Source organism: Littorina saxatilis, linkage group LG11, assembly GCF_037325665.1.
Source record: "Littorina saxatilis isolate snail1 linkage group LG11, US_GU_Lsax_2.0, whole genome shotgun sequence".
NCBI lineage: Eukaryota > Metazoa > Mollusca > Gastropoda > Littorinimorpha > Littorinidae > Littorina > Littorina saxatilis.
The window spans coordinates 3,560,946-3,580,251 of record NC_090255.1 but is presented as its reverse complement, the minus strand read 5'-3'; the positions used below and the strand labels follow the sequence as shown (position 1 = coordinate 3,580,251).

The 19,306-nt window shown below is 41.6% G+C and overlaps 1 protein-coding gene and 1 long non-coding RNA gene across 2 annotated transcripts in view; both read right to left on the bottom strand.

The window, feature by feature from the left end:
* The window catches only part of LOC138979426 (sphingomyelin phosphodiesterase-like), a 29,882-nt gene extending 19,544 nt beyond the window's left edge, over positions 1-10,338 (bottom strand). Inside the window, exons 1-5 of the mRNA XM_070352150.1 lie at positions 10,267-10,338; positions 4,504-4,963; positions 4,163-4,327; positions 2,464-2,587; positions 528-628 (exon numbers count right to left, since the gene is read on the bottom strand). Of these exons, the coding sequence (XP_070208251.1) occupies positions 528-628; positions 2,464-2,587; positions 4,163-4,327; positions 4,504-4,905 (792 nt within the window). The 5' untranslated portion in view covers positions 4,906-4,963; positions 10,267-10,338. The remainder of the gene's footprint in view (positions 1-527; positions 629-2,463; positions 2,588-4,162; positions 4,328-4,503; positions 4,964-10,266) is intronic.
* Positions 10,339-15,605: 5,267 nt separating this feature from the next.
* LOC138979425 (uncharacterized) overlaps positions 15,606-19,306 on the bottom strand; it is an 18,860-nt gene continuing 15,159 nt past the window's right edge. Inside the window, exon 2 of the long non-coding RNA XR_011460020.1 lies at positions 15,606-18,901. This is a non-coding gene — a long non-coding RNA (uncharacterized lncRNA). The remainder of the gene's footprint in view (positions 18,902-19,306) is intronic.

The window sequence follows — 19,306 nt, the reverse complement described above, 5'->3', positions numbered from 1 at the left end:
AGGTCTTAAAAAGGACAGTCTAATTTGTTTGTTTATTTGGTGTTTAACGTCGTTTTCAACCGTTCAAGGTTATATCGCGACGGGGAAAGGGAGGGGATGGGATAGAGCCACTTGTTAATTGTTTCTTGTCCACAAAAGCATCAATCAAAAAATTGCTCCAGGGGCTTGCAACGTAGTACAATATATGACCTTACTGGGAGAATGCAAGTTTCCAGTACAAAGGACTTAACATTTCTTACATACTGCTTGACTAAAATCTTTACAAACATTGACTATATTCTATACAAGAAACACTTAACAAGGGTAAAAGGAGAAACAGAATCCGTTAGTCGCCTCTTACGACATGCTGGGGAGCATCGGGTAGATTCTTCCCCCTAACCCGCAGGGGGTGACAGTCTCAGTCTAAAAGGGGGATACATTTACAAACCTTTGAACTGAAAGTCTGAGAAAAGAGCTAGGGTCTTAAAGGGGAGGGGGGAGTCTTAAATTCAGGGGTCAACACCCAAACAACAATTAAGTGTGAATACCTGTTGCTTGGCCAGGTGAGTGAAGAGCCCCTCCAGAGTCCAGGCAGGTGTGTCACAGTTGCGGTAGTCGCCATAGTAACCAGCCCCTGGCCCACCTGTGTCTGAAAATGGTCAAGTCAAACTTGTGACCTAAGCTTCAACACAATAAATAAACTTCCTTGATTTAACTTAAAGAAAGCTTACTTCCTGTGTCAAATATTAATATGTACACCTTCACAGATAATGTCAAGGCTTTTATACACGGAATAGAACTCGGCCCATCCACTTGAACATGACCTTCTTCTTCTTCGTTCATGGGCTTAGACCCCCACGTTCACTCATGTTTTCAGCACGAGTGGAATTTTACGTGTATGACCGTTTTTACCCCGCCATTCAGGCAGCCATACGCCAATTTCGGGGGAGGCATGCTGGGTATTTTCGTGTTTCTATAACCTACCGAACTCCGACATGGATTACAGGATCTTTTCCGTGCGCACTTGGTCTTGTGCTTGCGTGTACACATGAAGGGGGTTAAGTCACTAGCAGGTCTGCACATAAGTTGACCTGGGAGATCGGAAAAATCTCCACTCTTAACCCACCAGGCGGCAGCGACCGGGATTCAAACTCACGACCTCCTGATTAGGAGGCCGACGTCTTACCACCACGCCACTGCGCCCGTCCTTGAACATGATCGTAACTGTGTTTAATCCAACACTGTACTGTTCAAATCAAATTGTCATCATTTTTGCGAGTTTTTATTCATAACAAGCTTGGCTAGTGTGGCCTCGGTCAATAAAGATGAAACAGAAGTCTATATCCTCTTCCCTCACACCGACAAAAAAAAACTGGTCTGACAACCAGCCACCAAACATCTTATAGTATCATCAGAAATACAACCTCAAAGATTTTTGTTTGTGGAATTGCTTAGATTTTTGAACGAGAACAGTTCTAATGTTGTTTTTGATTAAAAAATGTTTGAACCAAGAAGATCAACAGCACTAAAAGCCCTGGTACTTTGGCCACAAAATTGAGATGTTCATCATGTGCAGAAGGGAGTGTTAACACTTTCTACCCCACCTATTTTGACCGAGTTTGATTTAGCCGAGACCAGCTGTGCTGCAGCAGGTCACTCAGAATTGTAGTAACTGTGAAGAAACTGTGTATCAACACGCTGGAATGCAGACGTTAGATGGACGTTACAGGAAGCGACTGAAGCTAACAGTCTGAGCGGATATATCCGTACCACGTCAGATAGAGCCATATGAGTGGGTACGGATATATCCGTACCTGGGAAACATTGAAGAGTTAAGACATGAAAGACAATCTGCAAAAGTTACTCTTGGAATATGATCCCACCGTGATAGTGACACAACTATAGTCACAAAGGCAGATCGCTGCCGAGTGAGCCTTAAATCTCCCCACCCAGTTTATTGTCCCCAAAATTAGGGTCTTTAGGTCATTTATTTTTTTCATTTTTACATTTAGTCAAGTTTTGACGAAATGTTTTAACAATTAGACGGTTGTAACACAACTTTCTCAAATGTGTGTTTTAACCTTTCTTGTATATGCATCGTATATAATATATGGGTGGTCACTCACTGTGAACCACCAAGTTAATCTAATATAATCTCCATCAGGGCATACGAACTCCGTACCTGAATTCACAATTGCTGATCAGTTTTTATTATGCATGATCAACGAGAGATTGATCATTATGAATCTCCAGGTTTATAATATAAACTGCCCGGGGGTGGATTAAGGGGAATCGTTATCTAAACTTGGAAACTGCTGAGATGTTTTATCTGGCATGATCAGAGGAGATATGGGACCTCGCCGGAGCCACCTGGATGATCAGGAATAGCAGGTTCCCTCCGGGATCATGGCACGGCAGTTTGACTATGACGCAGGTGATTCTGTCAACCACTACAAATAAGCCCTATAGCTTCAATGGTCACACCTGGTTGTCCATCGTCGGCACGACAACAGAGCGGTTCACCACAGGTAGCCTTGCTGCCGGCAGAGTACAGGGTGTCCAGGTGTATGTCGGTCAGGTGCAACACGCGCACCGTGGGGGAGCCTGGCTGTAGACGACAGACACTGGACAATGCAGTCATGTTATTCAATGCCATACACAATCCAGGCAAACAAGAAAAGCAAATGCTGACAGGACTCACCATGCGTCATGACCCCCTCTCTTAAGGTCATGACCCCCTCTCTTAAGGTCATGACCCCCTCTCTTAAGGTCATGACCCCCTCTCTTAAGGTCATGACCCCCTCTCTTAAGGCCCCAAATTTAAGACCTTCCTTTTAATAATAATAATAATAATAACGGGTATTTATATAGCGCCTTATCCGAAGTTCAAAGCGCTTTATGCCGTGTGAGATGGAATTTTTTTTACACAATATATCACGCATTCACATCGGCCAGTAGATCAACAGCCTATAGGCGCTGCATCCACCTTTCACGGCCTATTATTCCAAGTCACACGGGTATTTTGGTGGACATTTTTATCTGCGCCTATGCAATTTTGCCAGGAAAGACCCTTTTGTCAATCGTGGGATCTTTAAAGTGCATACCCCAATGTAGTGTACACGAAGGGACCTCGGTTTTTCGTCTCATCCGAAAGACTAGCATTTGAACCCACCACCTAGGTTAGGAAAGGGGGAAGAAAATTGCTAACGCCCTGACCCAGGGTCGAACTCGCAACCTCTCGCTTCCGAGCGCAAGTGCGTTACCACTCGGCCATTCAGATTTTCTGTTCATAACCTCTGTAAATTTACCTCTATTTTAAGATCATCTGCTTTTTGTCTCAGATCTTTCGAGGTATTAAAAGGGGGTTCCAAGTTACATTAAATACTACTTGATAATGATCATGATGTCATACAATTTTAGCAAACTCAGCTTATCAAGAGCAGTATTCTTCAAACTGAGAGGTAAACGGGAAGAGGCCGATATGCCGTGAGAGTCAGAGATAGACAGACAATCAGATAGAGACAGAGATAAAAGCTTGATAATGATCATCAGAAGTTTAAAGGCATAGAAAGCTGATGAATATACACGCTAATTGCTTTACCCAGAGCTGGAGACAGACTAAATTAAGTTCCCTGCAAAATATTGTGGTCTAGGAGCCCTTAAATGTTGAGATATTTGAATTTTTATTTTGATCTAGATGGTCCTATTTATAGATTTGGCAACACATGTAACGTTGATGCAAGGGAGCTAACACCGCGGCTTTGTTGACATCCTCACTTTTTCAGAGGCTAGAACAAGCTGTAATGCATGTATTATGGTCCGCGCATGGTGACATATCGTCATTATATGGTCTTATGGTGCGTTTGACATCGATTGTGGGCAAACTACACTTTGTAAACACGGGAGTGCGTTAGTATGCCTTTAAGGTATTATAATTGTAATACTGTAAGTGTAATACATACTAGTACGACTGCTTCAGAGTGACAATGAATCAAATAATATTAGTTTCTTCATGAACAGTAAGTTACTCTTCGCTGGTTGTTTACGCATTTCAGCAAACATGTTCTAGCCAGTAAATGAGATGTAACAGATTTGAGAATTTCAACAAGAATTCATGAGATATTCTTGTTTAAATTGTTGTTTCTTCAATTTCTTGGTGAGTTCCAAAACCACGCATCAATACCTTGGGCAGTACATGAGGCACAACAGGAGGCTTGGGGACGTCCGGCAAGGTCACATTCCAAGCGTCAAACGGCCAGTAAGACTCGGCGCAATCATCGCCAAACACCAGGCCGCACACTTCCTCAGGGCTCAGAATCAGGCTGTCAAGGACTGTCAAAACTTCGTCCTGGAATGAGATTAAGAATCACTTTTTTTTCCCATCCTCTTGCGTCTGATTCTGTGTCAGTGCAAAAGTCAAAGTAGAAAATAAATAAATAAAAATTGCAATTGTTATCTCTTATCAGTAAAATAAGCCTTGAGGCTGAGCAGAACCGTTTATCAATAGAATTAAGTCGTACTGACCTTAAACATATTGACGAGGCCAGTGCACACCCGGTCATCCTCATGAGCAAAGGTGACGCAAATGGTCTTCGCAAGCTCCACGATCGCTTCGCTTGACATTCCTGACGAAAGAGCTTTCTGCACAGCGGCAACACCCAGCTTGCAGAGAGAACAAGTAATCGACTGAAACTTGCCTGATTGCAGGAAGGGTGCCAGTTTTACTTCGTGAGGAAACGTTTGCGAGAAAAGTTTACTCTTTTTCATGGCTTCTTGAAGCTTGGTTTCATCGTGGTTGCTTTTCTCCAAGTAGTGTAAACTGTAGGAATGTGTTTTCTCACTTTTGAAGAGAAGGGGAATGGCTGAAGTCATGTTGAGGAATATTGACGCAAGAAGCACTGGTGCAAGTTTGAACCGGGCTCTCATCTTGCAATGTCGCTATCTCCAGCAGTGGCTCAGAACTAATGATATACTTCTTGGTTTTCTGCAAGTCAATCAGAAGGAATGTTTATGGTACATACTGTGTTATACACTATGAGGTAATCAGCAAACCATTAACCCTTTTAACCCACTAAAATGCTTTGTATTGTATTTAAAGAAGGCTTTAGGACCACACAAAAGACAGAACAATTATAGCTCAAAGGAAACATTTCGCAAATAAAAATACTTCTTCGGCCCCACAATGGCAAGTTCTATTCTATTTGTTAAAGTGCTGTTCACATGGCAGATTGCAACCAACTTGTGACCAACTTTCAAGCGATTTTAGTCGGTGTCAAGTCAAATCAAATCGCTGCCCATGTGACTGCACAAACTCACAAACTAGTTTTAAGCGGTGAGTCTCGCCAGACTTAGCCTTTCGGGATTGTCCGGTTGACCTCGTTGTTTTCCGGCAAGGGAAGGCTAGAGCCACAGAGACGTATACGTCTATATCTAACTCAGCTAGTGGCTAGAACTAACCAATCAGTACGCGCGATAAGAAAAGTCTGGCCCGAGTCGTAAGGGTTCGTATCATTAGAGACATAGATAGATACATGTACAGGGTTTCATTTACTAGTGCGCCCTGCGCCATTGGCGCATTACATCTGAAAATGTCCCATCACAATTCCCTTCAGTGCGTCAAAGGGCGAATTGAGAACTTGAACTTGAACTTGAACTTGCGATGTTTAAGGCCTTAGGCCTGTTCATCGATCCTGTCGAATAGTACTCCAATAACACTTTTGTTGGTGGCATGCGCGGGCGGTTATTGGTAGCGCGTTGGCGAGAATTTCTCTGGTCTGTCTGCCCAGAAATTGTCCAGCCTTCCTTTGAAACTGTTCACTGATGGTGCTGTCACAACTGTTTCTGGCAGACTGTTCCAGTGAGGAATCACCCTTTCTGCGAAGAAGCAGCTCCGAACATTCAGCCTACAAAATGGTTTATACAACTTGAGGCTGTTTCCCCTAGTGTCTTTGGTTTCGGCCAGCTGGAAATTCGGGTTGCCTGTGTCGTAGATCCCATGCATATATACTTGTAGAGGTCGATCATGTCACCTCGGAGACGCCTGTGTTCGAGACTGGGTAGTTTGAGTATAGCTAGTCGTTCTGGGTAAGTTTTCTCACTGAGAGCCGATATCAGTTTGGTAGCCCTTCTCTGTACGTCCTCTATTTCCTTGCACAGCAGTTTCTGCTGTGGTTGCCATACTGAATGTCCATATTCAAGGATTGGCCTGACAAGACTCTTGTAGACTTGTACAAACACCTCCCTATCCAGATGCTCAAACGATCTCCTGATGATGCCTATGGTTTTGTTTGCCTTCGCAGTTGCTTGTGCAACATGTCCCTTGAAACTCAGGCGATTGTCTACAAGTACACCAAGGTCTTTCTCCGTTTCGCTTTCTTCTAGAGTGATGCTAACCTCCTCGCCACTTTCGGATCTCCCTTTCATGTGATAGCTGGTCTCTGTGTGTTGTTTGCCTAGCTTAAGGACACTACACTTCTTTGGGTGGAACTTGAGGAGCCAGTTGTCAGACCACTCTTGTAGATTGTCCAGATCTTCCTGCATGACAACAGGTCCTGCGGGCACGTCAGTACGTGTATATGGCCCAAAGTCAGAATAGGTGTCCATTTTTGTGACATACAAAATCAATTTTAAAAATGAACATTTTCTTTGTTTTGAAAATAGAGATGTATTTTAGAGCATAAATACGCAAGGAACAGCTATGATTTAAGAAAACTCATGTTTGATCACTTCACAGATTCAGGTTTAAAAGTTTGCAGGAGTTCATAACTTCACACCGTCACAAAATTTAGACTTGTTAAATCATTGTTGCTACATGTATTGGGTCTGTTTTAGACATCTGAGCAAATTGCTACAGCAAATTACTTTGCATTTCAAGCAAGTTAAACTTGTTTTGGCCACGCATGATGCAGATGTGAACTCCATTAATGGGAAGTTCATAACTTCACATAATTTACTTTTATTGGTATAATAAATTTAATTTATACAGGCAGGAAACAATTTGTTTTGTTTTTTAATCTGAAAAAGGTGAGCTGGAACATGAAGGTAATTTTTGAAGATGAAGTGTGGAGAAGATTTTTTGGTTATCTGTATTATTTATAGAAATTAATATTGTCACAATTTTTTCACAGCAAATATTGGCATAAGTTATCATTAAATCTACAATTTTGCTGTTTTTGTGCAAAATGTGCTTGAAAAGTACCATCAAAAGGATTTCAATACACCAAAATGTTTGTCTGACTCAAAGAGTTGGCAGAAACTGAAAGTATTTTTAGAATGTCCTAGGAGTTCATAACTTCACACCGTGACATCACAAACTATGGCTAATTCAAACCAAAGTAAGAAAGTGCATATGTCATCTTATTTTCTCTCCAGCTACTCTTTGTAATCAACATACAACTAAGTAATAAAAGTAAAACATTTGTGAAAACAAACGATAACAAAAATCATAAAATGTGAGCGTGCGCATAACTTCACAAGAATTTTTGTTATGTTGGTCTCTAGTACAGTTACTGTATAATATATTTGCAAAACAATGACAAACTGAGAACACAGAGTTATAGTATAGGCTAAAGCTGCACTTATATTACAAAATCAGATTTTAATTGCCAAAATAAAACAAATTGTTTGAAACTTGTGAAAGTTCATAACTTCACATCAATCACACATTTATACTAAAATAACTAACTAAAGTCTCTTGCAAATAATTCTAAACAACTTAATGATTTACTTAACCAAACTCAGTCATGAAAACTGTTACCGAAATCATTATTTAGTTAGTGTTTATGTCAGCTGACTGTGTGTTCATAACTTCACATCATTTATTTAACTGAAAAGCTACGTACTAAAATCTGCTGGTAAATTAAAATAAAAATGACATCAAACTGTAACAGCCTACTCTGGAGAAGAGCAGCACATCATTTGAGGTAGTGATTTAGTGTAGTAAATTAATTATTGTGTATAAATCATACTCATGGCATGTGTTCATAACTTCACACCGTGGAGCTGAGGGTCAGTTGATGTGAAGTTATGTACACCGTGCAGTCAACCCAGATTCATGCTGGAATTATCAAAATGTAATTTTGAGGGTTGATATTCAGAAAACTTCTTACAAAATGTCCAGATAAAGTCAAATGTACTCTTTTGCTATTAACAAGGCATTATTTTAAACACGCCCTTGAAAAATGAGCTTGAGTTATGTGAAGTTATGAACTTCATGACAAAACGGCTAAGTACTTCAGAAAGAAACAGTCAGCAGCCAGTAGATTCTTTTTGTGATGAAAATCATGGTACAGTGTAATTTGGAAACTGAAAATAGTCATTTTACATATATTTTGGGTTTTGACATGAGTTAGTAACTCTCACATAAAAATAGTGCGCAAGACACAGAGAAAATGGCTAACTAAAGCATACTGCTTGACTTTAGTGACAAAAATTGCTTAGTATCTAAATCTAATATACTTTTATATGCAAAATTGCTGTTCCACTACAACCTTAACTTTCATGGCTAGCATTTAAGGACAAAAAACACTCTCAGTGGAGATAGTAGGAAAGTTCATAACTTTCTCACAAGAATTTTTTATTTCTCAATTACTCAAACACCAATGAATGAACTTGATGCAAACTTTCAGTGTGACTGCTGCTAGTGGATCCAAATGCATTACAAAGCTAGGTGTTCCCCAACCAGTCAATTTACTCTTTTTATAAGGCAAAAGGTTGGAAAGTTCATAACTCTTTTTTCACAAGAAAATCTGCACGTAAACTTCAAACTACTTTTGAACATGCAAAAACAAGTCAAACAACCCTTTTTATGTTTTATACCTCTGCAAAACATACTGTAAAATACTTTTTTACAAAAATATATCAGGTTTCAATCTTTAATTATTATTTAGAGCTGATCAGTGAACAAAAATGAAGTCTTACGGAAATAGTTATGAACTTTCTGTGAAATTTTGTCTCCCCATTTTCTGCAGGCTCACTGACAAAATTCAAAAACTTTGCTTTGTCAAAGGTACATTTGAGTTTTACTGGCTCAGTGAAAAGTCATTCATGACATTCTGTCCCATAAATATGACAGAGTAGACCATGTTTCAATATGCTGTAAGGTCATGTCACAAAAAATGGCCAAAATGTAGTGCTGCTGACTTCAGATAATGGCGACATTTTCATTAAAAACAACAACTGAGCACACAATGTTTCTCTAGGTGTGTACTTCATACTTTTTTTTACAAGTCTCATTAATCTTTACAAGGATTTTATTTTTCTTTGATGTAAAAATCAGGTTAGAGCCAAGGTTGCACAGCTATTTCAGCTGTGGACACCATTTCAGACTTAAGGCCATATAGCTTGGTGTCGTCAGCAAACAGCTTCACAGAGCTGGTGACTTGGCTAGGCAAGTCGTTTATATACAGGGTGAAGAGCAGAGGGCCCAATACACTTCCCTGGGGGATTCCACTGGTGACTGGCGCTTTGTCTGAGTGTGTACCGTTCACAATCACTTGCTGATGCCTGTCCGCTAGAAAGTTGCGTATCCAGTTAAGGACGTTACCATGAATTCCATGCGCTTCAACCTTCGCGATCAGTCTTGCATGTGGGACCGTGTCGAATGCCTTCATGAGATTACGTACCACTGCGCCACCAAATGTACACTTTACATTGGATTACACACACACACACACACACATACAAAGATAACACGATTTGGCGGCTAATTCTCAGATGGCACCATATTGCCCCATTTTGCATCTTTGGTCAAAACGCATACAGTCCTCTTTGGCGCTTCTTGCCTTCGACTATGTCCCATCGAAATTTGGTTGAAGGGGACAAATGTCCCATTGCCTTTTTCTCCCAGGCTAAACCCTGGATGTATGTCTCTGGTAGCGTCCATAGCTTTTCAATTTCAGTCACACTTTCTTTAAGCCGAAAGAATTAACATAACAATCATCCGAACAATTTATAAGTGGTGAAGTTCACATACACACACACACACTCACACACAAAGATACAAAGGAGATATCAGATGAGAGTAATACAAATTAAATCATGCAAGCATCCAAAAGCAGTCTTATGACAGCCCACATCACATGATCGCTTTGCAGGAACCATTTTACTCGTGTGCAATCCTAGCTATTACTCACAATCACAGTCACAGTGACAGTGTATGCGTTCCTCTCGTTTCAGCAACAAGAACAAAACAAAGCCCCAGGAAAGAGCATCAACTGTAAAGATCCGTCTGTCTCTCTCTTTAAATATGCAAACAGCAACGAGAAGCTACAGCCACAGCTACCCTACCTTATCACCAACCAGTTATGTCACACATCGTCTGCTTTCACTCGTTGATCACTAACGATCATGTTTGAAAAGGGAGACTACTACAAATCATGTACAAGAAATATTGTGGAAGTAATGTCCCTTGGTATCTGTCATCTAAAAAGCGAAAGCGGTCTGACTAAATACTACGCGACCGCACGCGTCCGCACGCGGACTTGCACTACCTTGCGCTACCAAACTTAATCATGTACATGTACTATTTGGTATTATAGTATCTTCACAACATTATCTGACTTCATACCAAGTTTTAAGTCACAGAAATAAAAAATAAGGGAGTTATGATGTATTTTGCGATGAGCTATCAAGCGAAAGTGAAAGCATCGTGGTTCAGCGTCCGACCATGTTCGTATTGATCTAAGAACGCAGGCTCAACCTCAAAATAAAGAATGTTCATGTAATATTTTTATATATCTAGAATCTTCACAACATTATCATACTTTGTACCGAGTTTTAAGTCACAGAAATAAAAAAAAATACGGAAGTTATTATGCATTTTCGAAGAGCTAGCGAGCAAAAGTGCAAGCATCGGATATCTGCGTCCGACCATGTTCGCATTGTTTTTAGAATCCCACGACCATAAATTAAAGTACGGTTGTTTAATAATTATTCTTATATTATCTAGTATCTTCAGGACATCATCTGCCTTTACAGCGAGTTTTAAGTCACAGAAATAATACAAATAAGGGAGTTATGATGCATTTTGTAAGATCTAACGAGGATGATGATAATGATTGTGATAAAGATGATGATGATCGAATGAATGGAGCAAAAGAGAGCGATAACTAGAAAAATGAACATCAGCATGTACAACAACAACAACAACAACAACAACAACAACAACAACAACCAACAATAATCAATCAATCAATCAATATGAGGCTTATATCGCGCGTATTCCGTGGGTACAGTTCTAAGCGCAGGGATTTATTTTTTTTTTCAATTTTTATTCAAGGCGCAGGGATTTATTTATGCCGTGTGAGATGGATGTTTTTTACACAATACATCACGCATTCACATCGGCCAGCGGATCGCAGCCATTTCGGCGCATATCCTACTTTTCACGGCCTATTATTCCAAGTCACACGGGTATTTTGGTGGACATTTTTATCTATGCCTATACAATTTTGCCAGGAAAGACCCTTTTGTCAATCGTGGGATCTTTAACGTGCACACCCCAATGTAGTGTACACGAAGGGACCTCGGTTTTTCGTCTCATCCGAAAGACTAGCACTTGAACCCACCACCTAGGTTAGGAAAGGGGGGAGAAAATAGCGGCCTGACCCAGGGTCGAACACGCAACCTCTCGCTTCCGAGCGCAAGTGCGTTACCACTCGGCCACCCAGTCCCGATATAACAACAACAACCACAACAACAACAACAACAACAACAACAACAGCAACAACATAATTTTATATGTCGTGCCGAAATCACGTAATTGCCGATTTCGCGAAATGGGCAATATTTTTGCCCATTTCGCGTAATCGGCAAAACGCTGCCCAATGCGCGAAATCGGCAGCGTTTTGACGAAATCGCGTAAAGGCCTCTAACACTTGCCTATTTCGCGAATTTGGCAGCCGATTACGCGGAATCGGCAGCCGATTACGCGTAATGGGCAAGTTGCCCATTCCGCGAAATCGGCAATAGTGAGTTTAGTGTGTATGTTTGTCACGTATGTGTGTGTGTGTGTGTGTGTGTGTGTGTGTGTGTGTGTGTGTGTGTGTGTGTGTGTGTGTGTGTGTGTGTGTGTGTGTGTGTGTGCCGTGTGTTGTCGATACTGCCTGACCACTGATAATATACTAAGTTTAGCACGCACGCACGCGCGCGCACACACACACACACACCACACATACACACCACACACACACACACCGTGACATACACACACACACACACACACACACACACCCCACACACACCCCCCCCCCCCCCCCCCACACACACACACACACACACAGTATACTAGTAGGCCTAATGCAAACGAGGCAAACATTTAATTTTCGAAAAAAGAGAATAGCACGATATTAAATAGGAAAAGATGAACAAATAGATGAACATAACGAATTACGCAAAATTGTGAAAAATATGTCAATAAGCTGCTATTTTCATCTTTCAGTACCACAAACACAGGTTATAGTTTGGCTGACAAGCAGTTTGGTAGTAACTTTTATTTGTTTTTACATTGCTGTTTTTCGGGTGACATGACTGTGGCAGCGAGTGCCGCTTTTTCTACAAGCTCATCTCTTGGAGTTGCAGGATGTCTGACAGGCGCATTTTGAATACCCCTCTGCCGTGTGCTGACAAAACCGAGTAAGTCCATTTTTTTCAAAAATGATATTTTTTTTTCTTCAAAAAGAAGAAATCAATGCGCATCTTTTGTGTTAATTTCTACCTTTTAGAGTGCTTAGATAAGCAGATATGAACAGGTAAGTCCACAACCAAAAACAACTTTTTAAGTGTGCATGAATGTTTTGACAAAACCAAGTAAGTCCAAGGGTTTCCCAATTTTCGTATAATGGTAGTTTCAAAATTCTTTCAGACAACTCATACAGAAAAGACATCATTTAAAGTTTAGAACACACAAATGACTCATTCGATAAGGCCAGACATAATGACGTCACCTTATGACGTTTTATTTCAGACATTTTTCTTCTCTATATGATTCTCCTGACGATCCTTGTCTACCTACCTTCCCACCCTTCCTCCCTCCATCTCTCTTTCTATCCCTCCCTACCTCTCTCGCTATCTCTCTCCCTCTTCCTCCCTCTCTCAATTTCCCTCCCTCCATCATTCTCTCTATCCCCCCTTCCCTTTCGCTCTCTCCTCCTCCCTCTCTTCCCTCCTCCCTCTCTCCCTACCGCCAACAATCGACTTTTCTCTACCACCCTCCTTCCCTCTCTCTCCCTCACCTCTGTCCCTCCATCCCACTCTCTTTCTCTCCCTCCCTCCCCCTCTCTCTCCCTCCTACTCTCTTCCTCCCTCCTTATCTCCCTCCCCCCCCTCTCACCCTCTGCCTCCTCTCTCTCTCCCTCCATATCCCACTATCTCTTTTCCTCCCTCCCTCCCTCCCTCCCACCCTCCCTCCCCTCTCTTCTATCTCTCCCTACCTCCATCCCTCCCACACTTCCTTCCCCCCCTCTTCTTCCTCCCTCCCTATCTCCCTCCCTCCCCTTCTCTCACTCGACTCCCTCCCTCCTCTCTCTCTCCCTCCATCCCACTATTTCTTTCCCTCCCTCCCTCCCTCCCCCCTCCCTCCCTCTCTCCTTCCTCTTTTTTCCTCCCTCCCTCAATCCCAGTAAGTCTCTCCCTCCCTCTCTTTCTCTCTTTTCCTTCCCCTCTCCCTACCTCCTTTCCTTCCTCTCTCTCCCTCCCTTCCCCCTTCTCTCTCACTCAATCCATCCTCCCCCTCTCTCTCCCTCGGTCCATTCCTATATCTCTCTCTTCCTCCCCATTTATCTCTCCCTCCATAGCTCTCCCCCCCCCCCTCCCTCTCATCTTCCCTTTATTTATCTCTCTCCCTCCATCCCTCCCTCCATCCCTCCCTCCCGCTCCCCCCCCCCCCCACCCCTGCTTTCTCTCCTCTCTCTCACTCTCTCCTCTCTCTTACTCTCTCTCACTCCCTGTCTAGTCTCTCCCCCTCTCTCTCTCTCTCTCTCTCTCTCTCTCTCTCTCTCTCTCTCTCTCTCTCTCTCTCTCTCTCTCTCTCTCTCTCTCTCTCTCTCTCTCTCTCTCTCTCTCTCTCTTTCCATCTTGTGCAAATTCGTAGTGTTATTACACCCCCGGTATAGGGGTGTGTATAGGATTCGGTCGATGTGTTTGTTTGTTTGTTTGTGTGTTTGTGTTCGCATATAGATCTCAAGAATGAACGGACCGATCGTCACCAAACTTGGTGAACAGGTTCTATACATTCCTGAGACGGTCCTTACAAAAATTGGGACCAGTCAAACACACGGTTAGGGAGTTATTGGTGGATTAAGATTCTACAAGGACTTATAGAGGGACATATTAATGGTCAAAGGGAAATAACCTTCTCAGCTGGTGGCAGTGAGAATGGTAAGGACAGGGGTGTTTTTCCTACCTCGGAGGAATTTCTTGTTTTCACTGTTTTGTCATTTCTCTTGACAACACTTCTTCTTCCAAATATTCTGGTAAACTAAAACCAAGTAAGTCCGCTTGCTTAGATCTGCGCATTTTTTGTTAGATCTGATATTGGGGGGAAAAGTGGTAAAACCAAGTAAGTCCACAAAATGCCCAACAAAACCAAAACCATCCATCAGATTATTATGAAAATCGGGGTTTAAACGTAAATTAATGCTATTTATCTTATTATCTCGGTGGTTTGATCTAGATAGTCATCACTTTTGAGACATATTATCAAACAGTAAAAGTCGTTTTTCTCGGAAGTAGCGTCAGTGGACTTACCAGGTTTTGTCAGCACACGTCACTAAAGTGATTCCACCAATAACTGTTTATTACTAAAAGTACAGTACACTGGAATCTATAAATTTTGAAATCAAAAATGTGTCCATTGCAATAAACACTGTCACCACATTTAAACTCGGAAATTTGTCATTACTGGCAACAAACTGGCTTGTTTAAGTACTCGAATGTGCTATTTTATGTATCCCTGATAGCTGATTAAGTTTACAAGGGTTAGTGTTGTGTAGATTTTACACAGTTCGTAAATCAAATCTGAAGTCTGTTTTTTTGCTGCTTGCGCGCCGCGTGCAGACCCGGCTGTAGTACATTCCTGGGGAAGTGGGGGGGGGGGGGGGGGGGGGGGGTTCTGGGGAGTGCACGGTAGGCCCCGTCACATTGGCAACACTATTCCGCTTCTTCTTAGGTCGCGCAATAGCAGACCCGCGCAATAGCGGACCCGCGCAATAGCAGACCCGCGCAATATGTCGGCCCCGCTATTGCGGGGGTCTGCTATTACGCGGGTCCACAATTGCTCGCGCGGGTCTGCTATTGCGTGGGGCCGCTATTGCGCGGTGACTATTTGTCATTCACCCAATCTCTCACAGTGTAACAGAAATACCCAAAGCCAAGAGGCGCAGCCTAGAGAATACTGTGCTGACAATAATTCAAACTGACGTGTTCCAAGTCGGTTTCATGGCAAAGACTATGTATATTATTAAACAACAAAAGAAAATAAAGAGGTGTCACAGAAAGGGGGAAAGAACCATTTCTTATTCCACAAAATTACTTTTGCAATCCCAACATTCAAAGCATCGAGCTCAGAAATACTACCTTATAAATCTCAGGTGGTCATAATATAATACCAACAAATAAACTGACAAACAAAATGTTGACATTGCATTTATTCCAATCTTGAAAATAAATTCAAAACAGTCACTGGCATCCTGAAATCATCTTTTGTCTTCTCAAAGAAAACAAAACTAACTAAATTAAGTTGGAATAACAAAAATAATGCATGAGTAAATGCTAGTCACTTTTCGCATTTTCCAAAGACCTGGACAAAAGAAACCAAGAACACCCGTTCTCTACCTCATTATGAAAATAAAAGAAAAAACATATTACATTAAAAAGGTAACTTGGAATAACAAAAATAATGCATGAGTAAATGCCAGTCACTTTTCGCATTTTCCAAAGACCTGGACAAAGGAAAACCAAGAACACCTGTTCTCTACCTCATTATGAAAATAGAATAAAAACATATTACATTAAAAAAGTAACTTGGAATAACAAAAACAATGCATGAGTAAATGCCAGTCACGTTTCGCATTTTCCAAAGACCTGGAAAAAATAAAACCAAGAACACCTGTTCTCTACCTCATTATAAAAAAAACACCAACACATATTACATTAAAAAAATACTTAATTCTTAAACAAAAAAATAAAACCTTAAATTTAGTTCAAACAATATAGCAACCAACACAAAGAGCTTGCTAATAAAACGAAAAAAACAAAGATGCAAATATTAAAAGGTCTGTTTTATCCTTGATAGTTTTTAAATTGCAGCCTTTAGCATTACGCTCCCCATACTTCAACAAGCAAAGGAAAAGAAAACAACCCAAAAACATTGTGCTTCTTGATTTCTAACCACATCTTAGGCACATGCAGCACATTGCTTATAATCACATTGTGCGTCTTGATTTCTAACCACATCTTGGGCACATGCAGCACATTGCTTATAATCACATTGTGCGTCTTGATTTCTAACCACATCTTGGGCACATGCAGCACATTGCTTATAATCACATTGCTTATAATCAGGTACACATATTATAAAAGTATATTAAGAACTAAACTCAACAAGAAAAATGTCAACTAAATAAATGCTTTAACACGTCACTAAAGCGATTCCACCAATAACTGTTTATTACAAAATACAGCATGACTTCCCTTCTTTGTCTCTGTTAATCTAGGGAGAAAATATCCAGCGATATTTCTCCGTAGGCCTAAAGTTCGGCCATGACCTAGGCAAAATAACTTGCGCAGCCGCAGAAACAAGAAAATGGAAATCTTATGAAGCCGTCATCAACACGAACACAATGATTGCAGAAGCAAACTCTGTACCTACACGACCGAGACACAAGAGTGATTATTTCACAGCTACAAAGGGTAAGCTTACTCACGTCAGGTCTTCACTGACAAGCTAGGAACAGACGGAAAATTCCAAACAAAAGTAAATGACGTCAAAGTCTCTTTCGCTTTGCGTGTAACTTTGTCATGACGTCTTTTTGTGACGACAGTATACGCGACAATGTGTTCGCTTCCGGTGTCATTTTATACTGAAAAGCAACTCAAAAGAAGGAGCTAAGCCTGTGTCTTGAAACAGCTGAAACACTCGGTTGGATTGCCGTTTCAATGTTAACCAAAAAGTTAAAGAAAAAAACAAGGTTCAGTTGCGAACTGACAGCGGATTGAGCATTTATTCCTGTTGATGAAGGTACGATTGAAGCTTTATTCTCTCCGTCAACCAACAAGACTAGATTTGTAGCAGACGAAAAACAAAGTGTGCGTTACGTTTTTCCTGTCTTGTGAAGGCGATTATGTCGTTATAAGTTATCTGTACGTTGTAATGACATTTCAAAACAAAATTTAGCTTTGATGCGTCACGGGATAATAAGCTTATACGTTTTCATCCATGGAATTGTTTTTTTCGTCGCGGCAGGGCCGGTGAATGAATTCATGATGTCTTTTCCGGAACTGGACAAAACTGGCCTTGCCAAGACTGAAACAAAATATAGTTCTACAACTTCTAGGCTTGGGTTGATTGCCCATGGTGAATTTCCAATGATTTGTTTCCACATCCCACGACAAATTCTCTTTACTTTGGTCATGCCATATATACGTTACAGCTCCGTCCATCCATGGTGCGTGATATTTTGTCTCGACAGGGTGAAAGAATATAATGACGTCACTCTCGGCAGAGCCTCGAGTGACGTCATCATATTCATTGACCCAGTCTCGACAAAATATCAGGCGATACCATGGATGGACGGAGCTGTAACTTATACACAATACACTGGAATCATTTTGAAATCAAAAATGTGTCCATTGCAATAAACACTGTCACCACATTTAAACTCGGAAATTTGTCATTACTGGCAACAGACTGGCTTGTTTAAGTACTCGAATGTACTATTTTATGTATCCCTGATAGCTGATTAAGTTTACAAGGGTTAGTGTTGTGTAGATTTTACACAGTTCGTAAATCAAATCTGAAGTCTGGGTTTTTGCTGCTTGCGCGCCGCGTGCAGACCCGGCTGTAGTACATTCCTGGGGAAGGGGGGGGGGGGGGGGGGGAGAGAGAGCATTGCTCCAGATAATCCAATCGCTAGCCAGAACGGAGTGGTAGGTGCATGTAATCTCTCTTTTGCCCTATGATGTGACACCGAAACATTGGTCATTGACCGCGTTATAAATAAACTCATAGGTATGCTCATCAATCAATCAATCAATATGAAGCTTATATAGCGCGTATTCCGTGGGTACAGTTCTAAGCGCTTGTCGAAGAGTTGTCAACACAGGACTAACAAAGAAACTAACATCTACAGACGGACACGAACCCTATCACACACTAGCAAACCCTGATAAACATGCAACAAACAACTGTTTAACAACAATGTACACATCAATGGCTAGGTCCAAACAAAATAACATTAAGCACAAAGAAAACACCTCTCACAGAGCACAGCACAAGAATGTCTTTTGGGGCACAACGCATCACGTCGAACATGAAAGTCGCAGCCAGCTACGGGAAGAACTGAGTCTTCAACCTACTCTTGAACGCGTCAAGAGAGGGGCTCTGGCGAAGCTCAAGCGGCAGGGAGTTCCAGACGGAGGGGCCCGCGGAGGGAAATGCACGCTGACCAGCAGATGCGAGTTTCGGGCGAGGGATGTGAAGGCGGAGTGGGTCAGCAGCAGAACGAAGAGGACGGTCGGAGGGCTGGGTGTACAGGTCCAGGGAGGATTGAAGGTACTCGGGAGCAGAGTCGTTGAGACACTTGTAGACCAGAGTGGACAGTTTGTGGGAGATTCGGATGTTGACAGGGAGCCAGTGCAAGGATCGAAGTAGGGGGGTGATGTGGTCTCGCTTCGTCTTCCTCAACGTCAGCCTGGCAGCAGCGTTCTGGACTCGTTGTAGGCCATGAATGTTCATAAGACATACATGAATGTTATTCTAAATAGTTTGATTTTTGTGTGGATTAAAACGAGATCAAGCCATATGATAAACATTGTTGTATACTATTTGTCAAATTTAGTTTTGAAAATGACGAGTTTTGCATAAAGTTTTGGTCCCAGCAAGACATAATTTGTTGCAAAAGATTTTCGGAAATTCCCGTTCTATTAGAGTCAGCCTGGCAAGTGTCGGGGCATTAGGTAAGGTGTTTAAAACGCAGACGTACGCGTTGACGTACACGTTCACATTAAATTGAAAACGTCTTTGAAAACAACTGAATTAAAAATATATATTACCTGACTAGTGTACACACCCATGATTTGTAAAGACACCCATGCTTCGTGAATAAAGGTC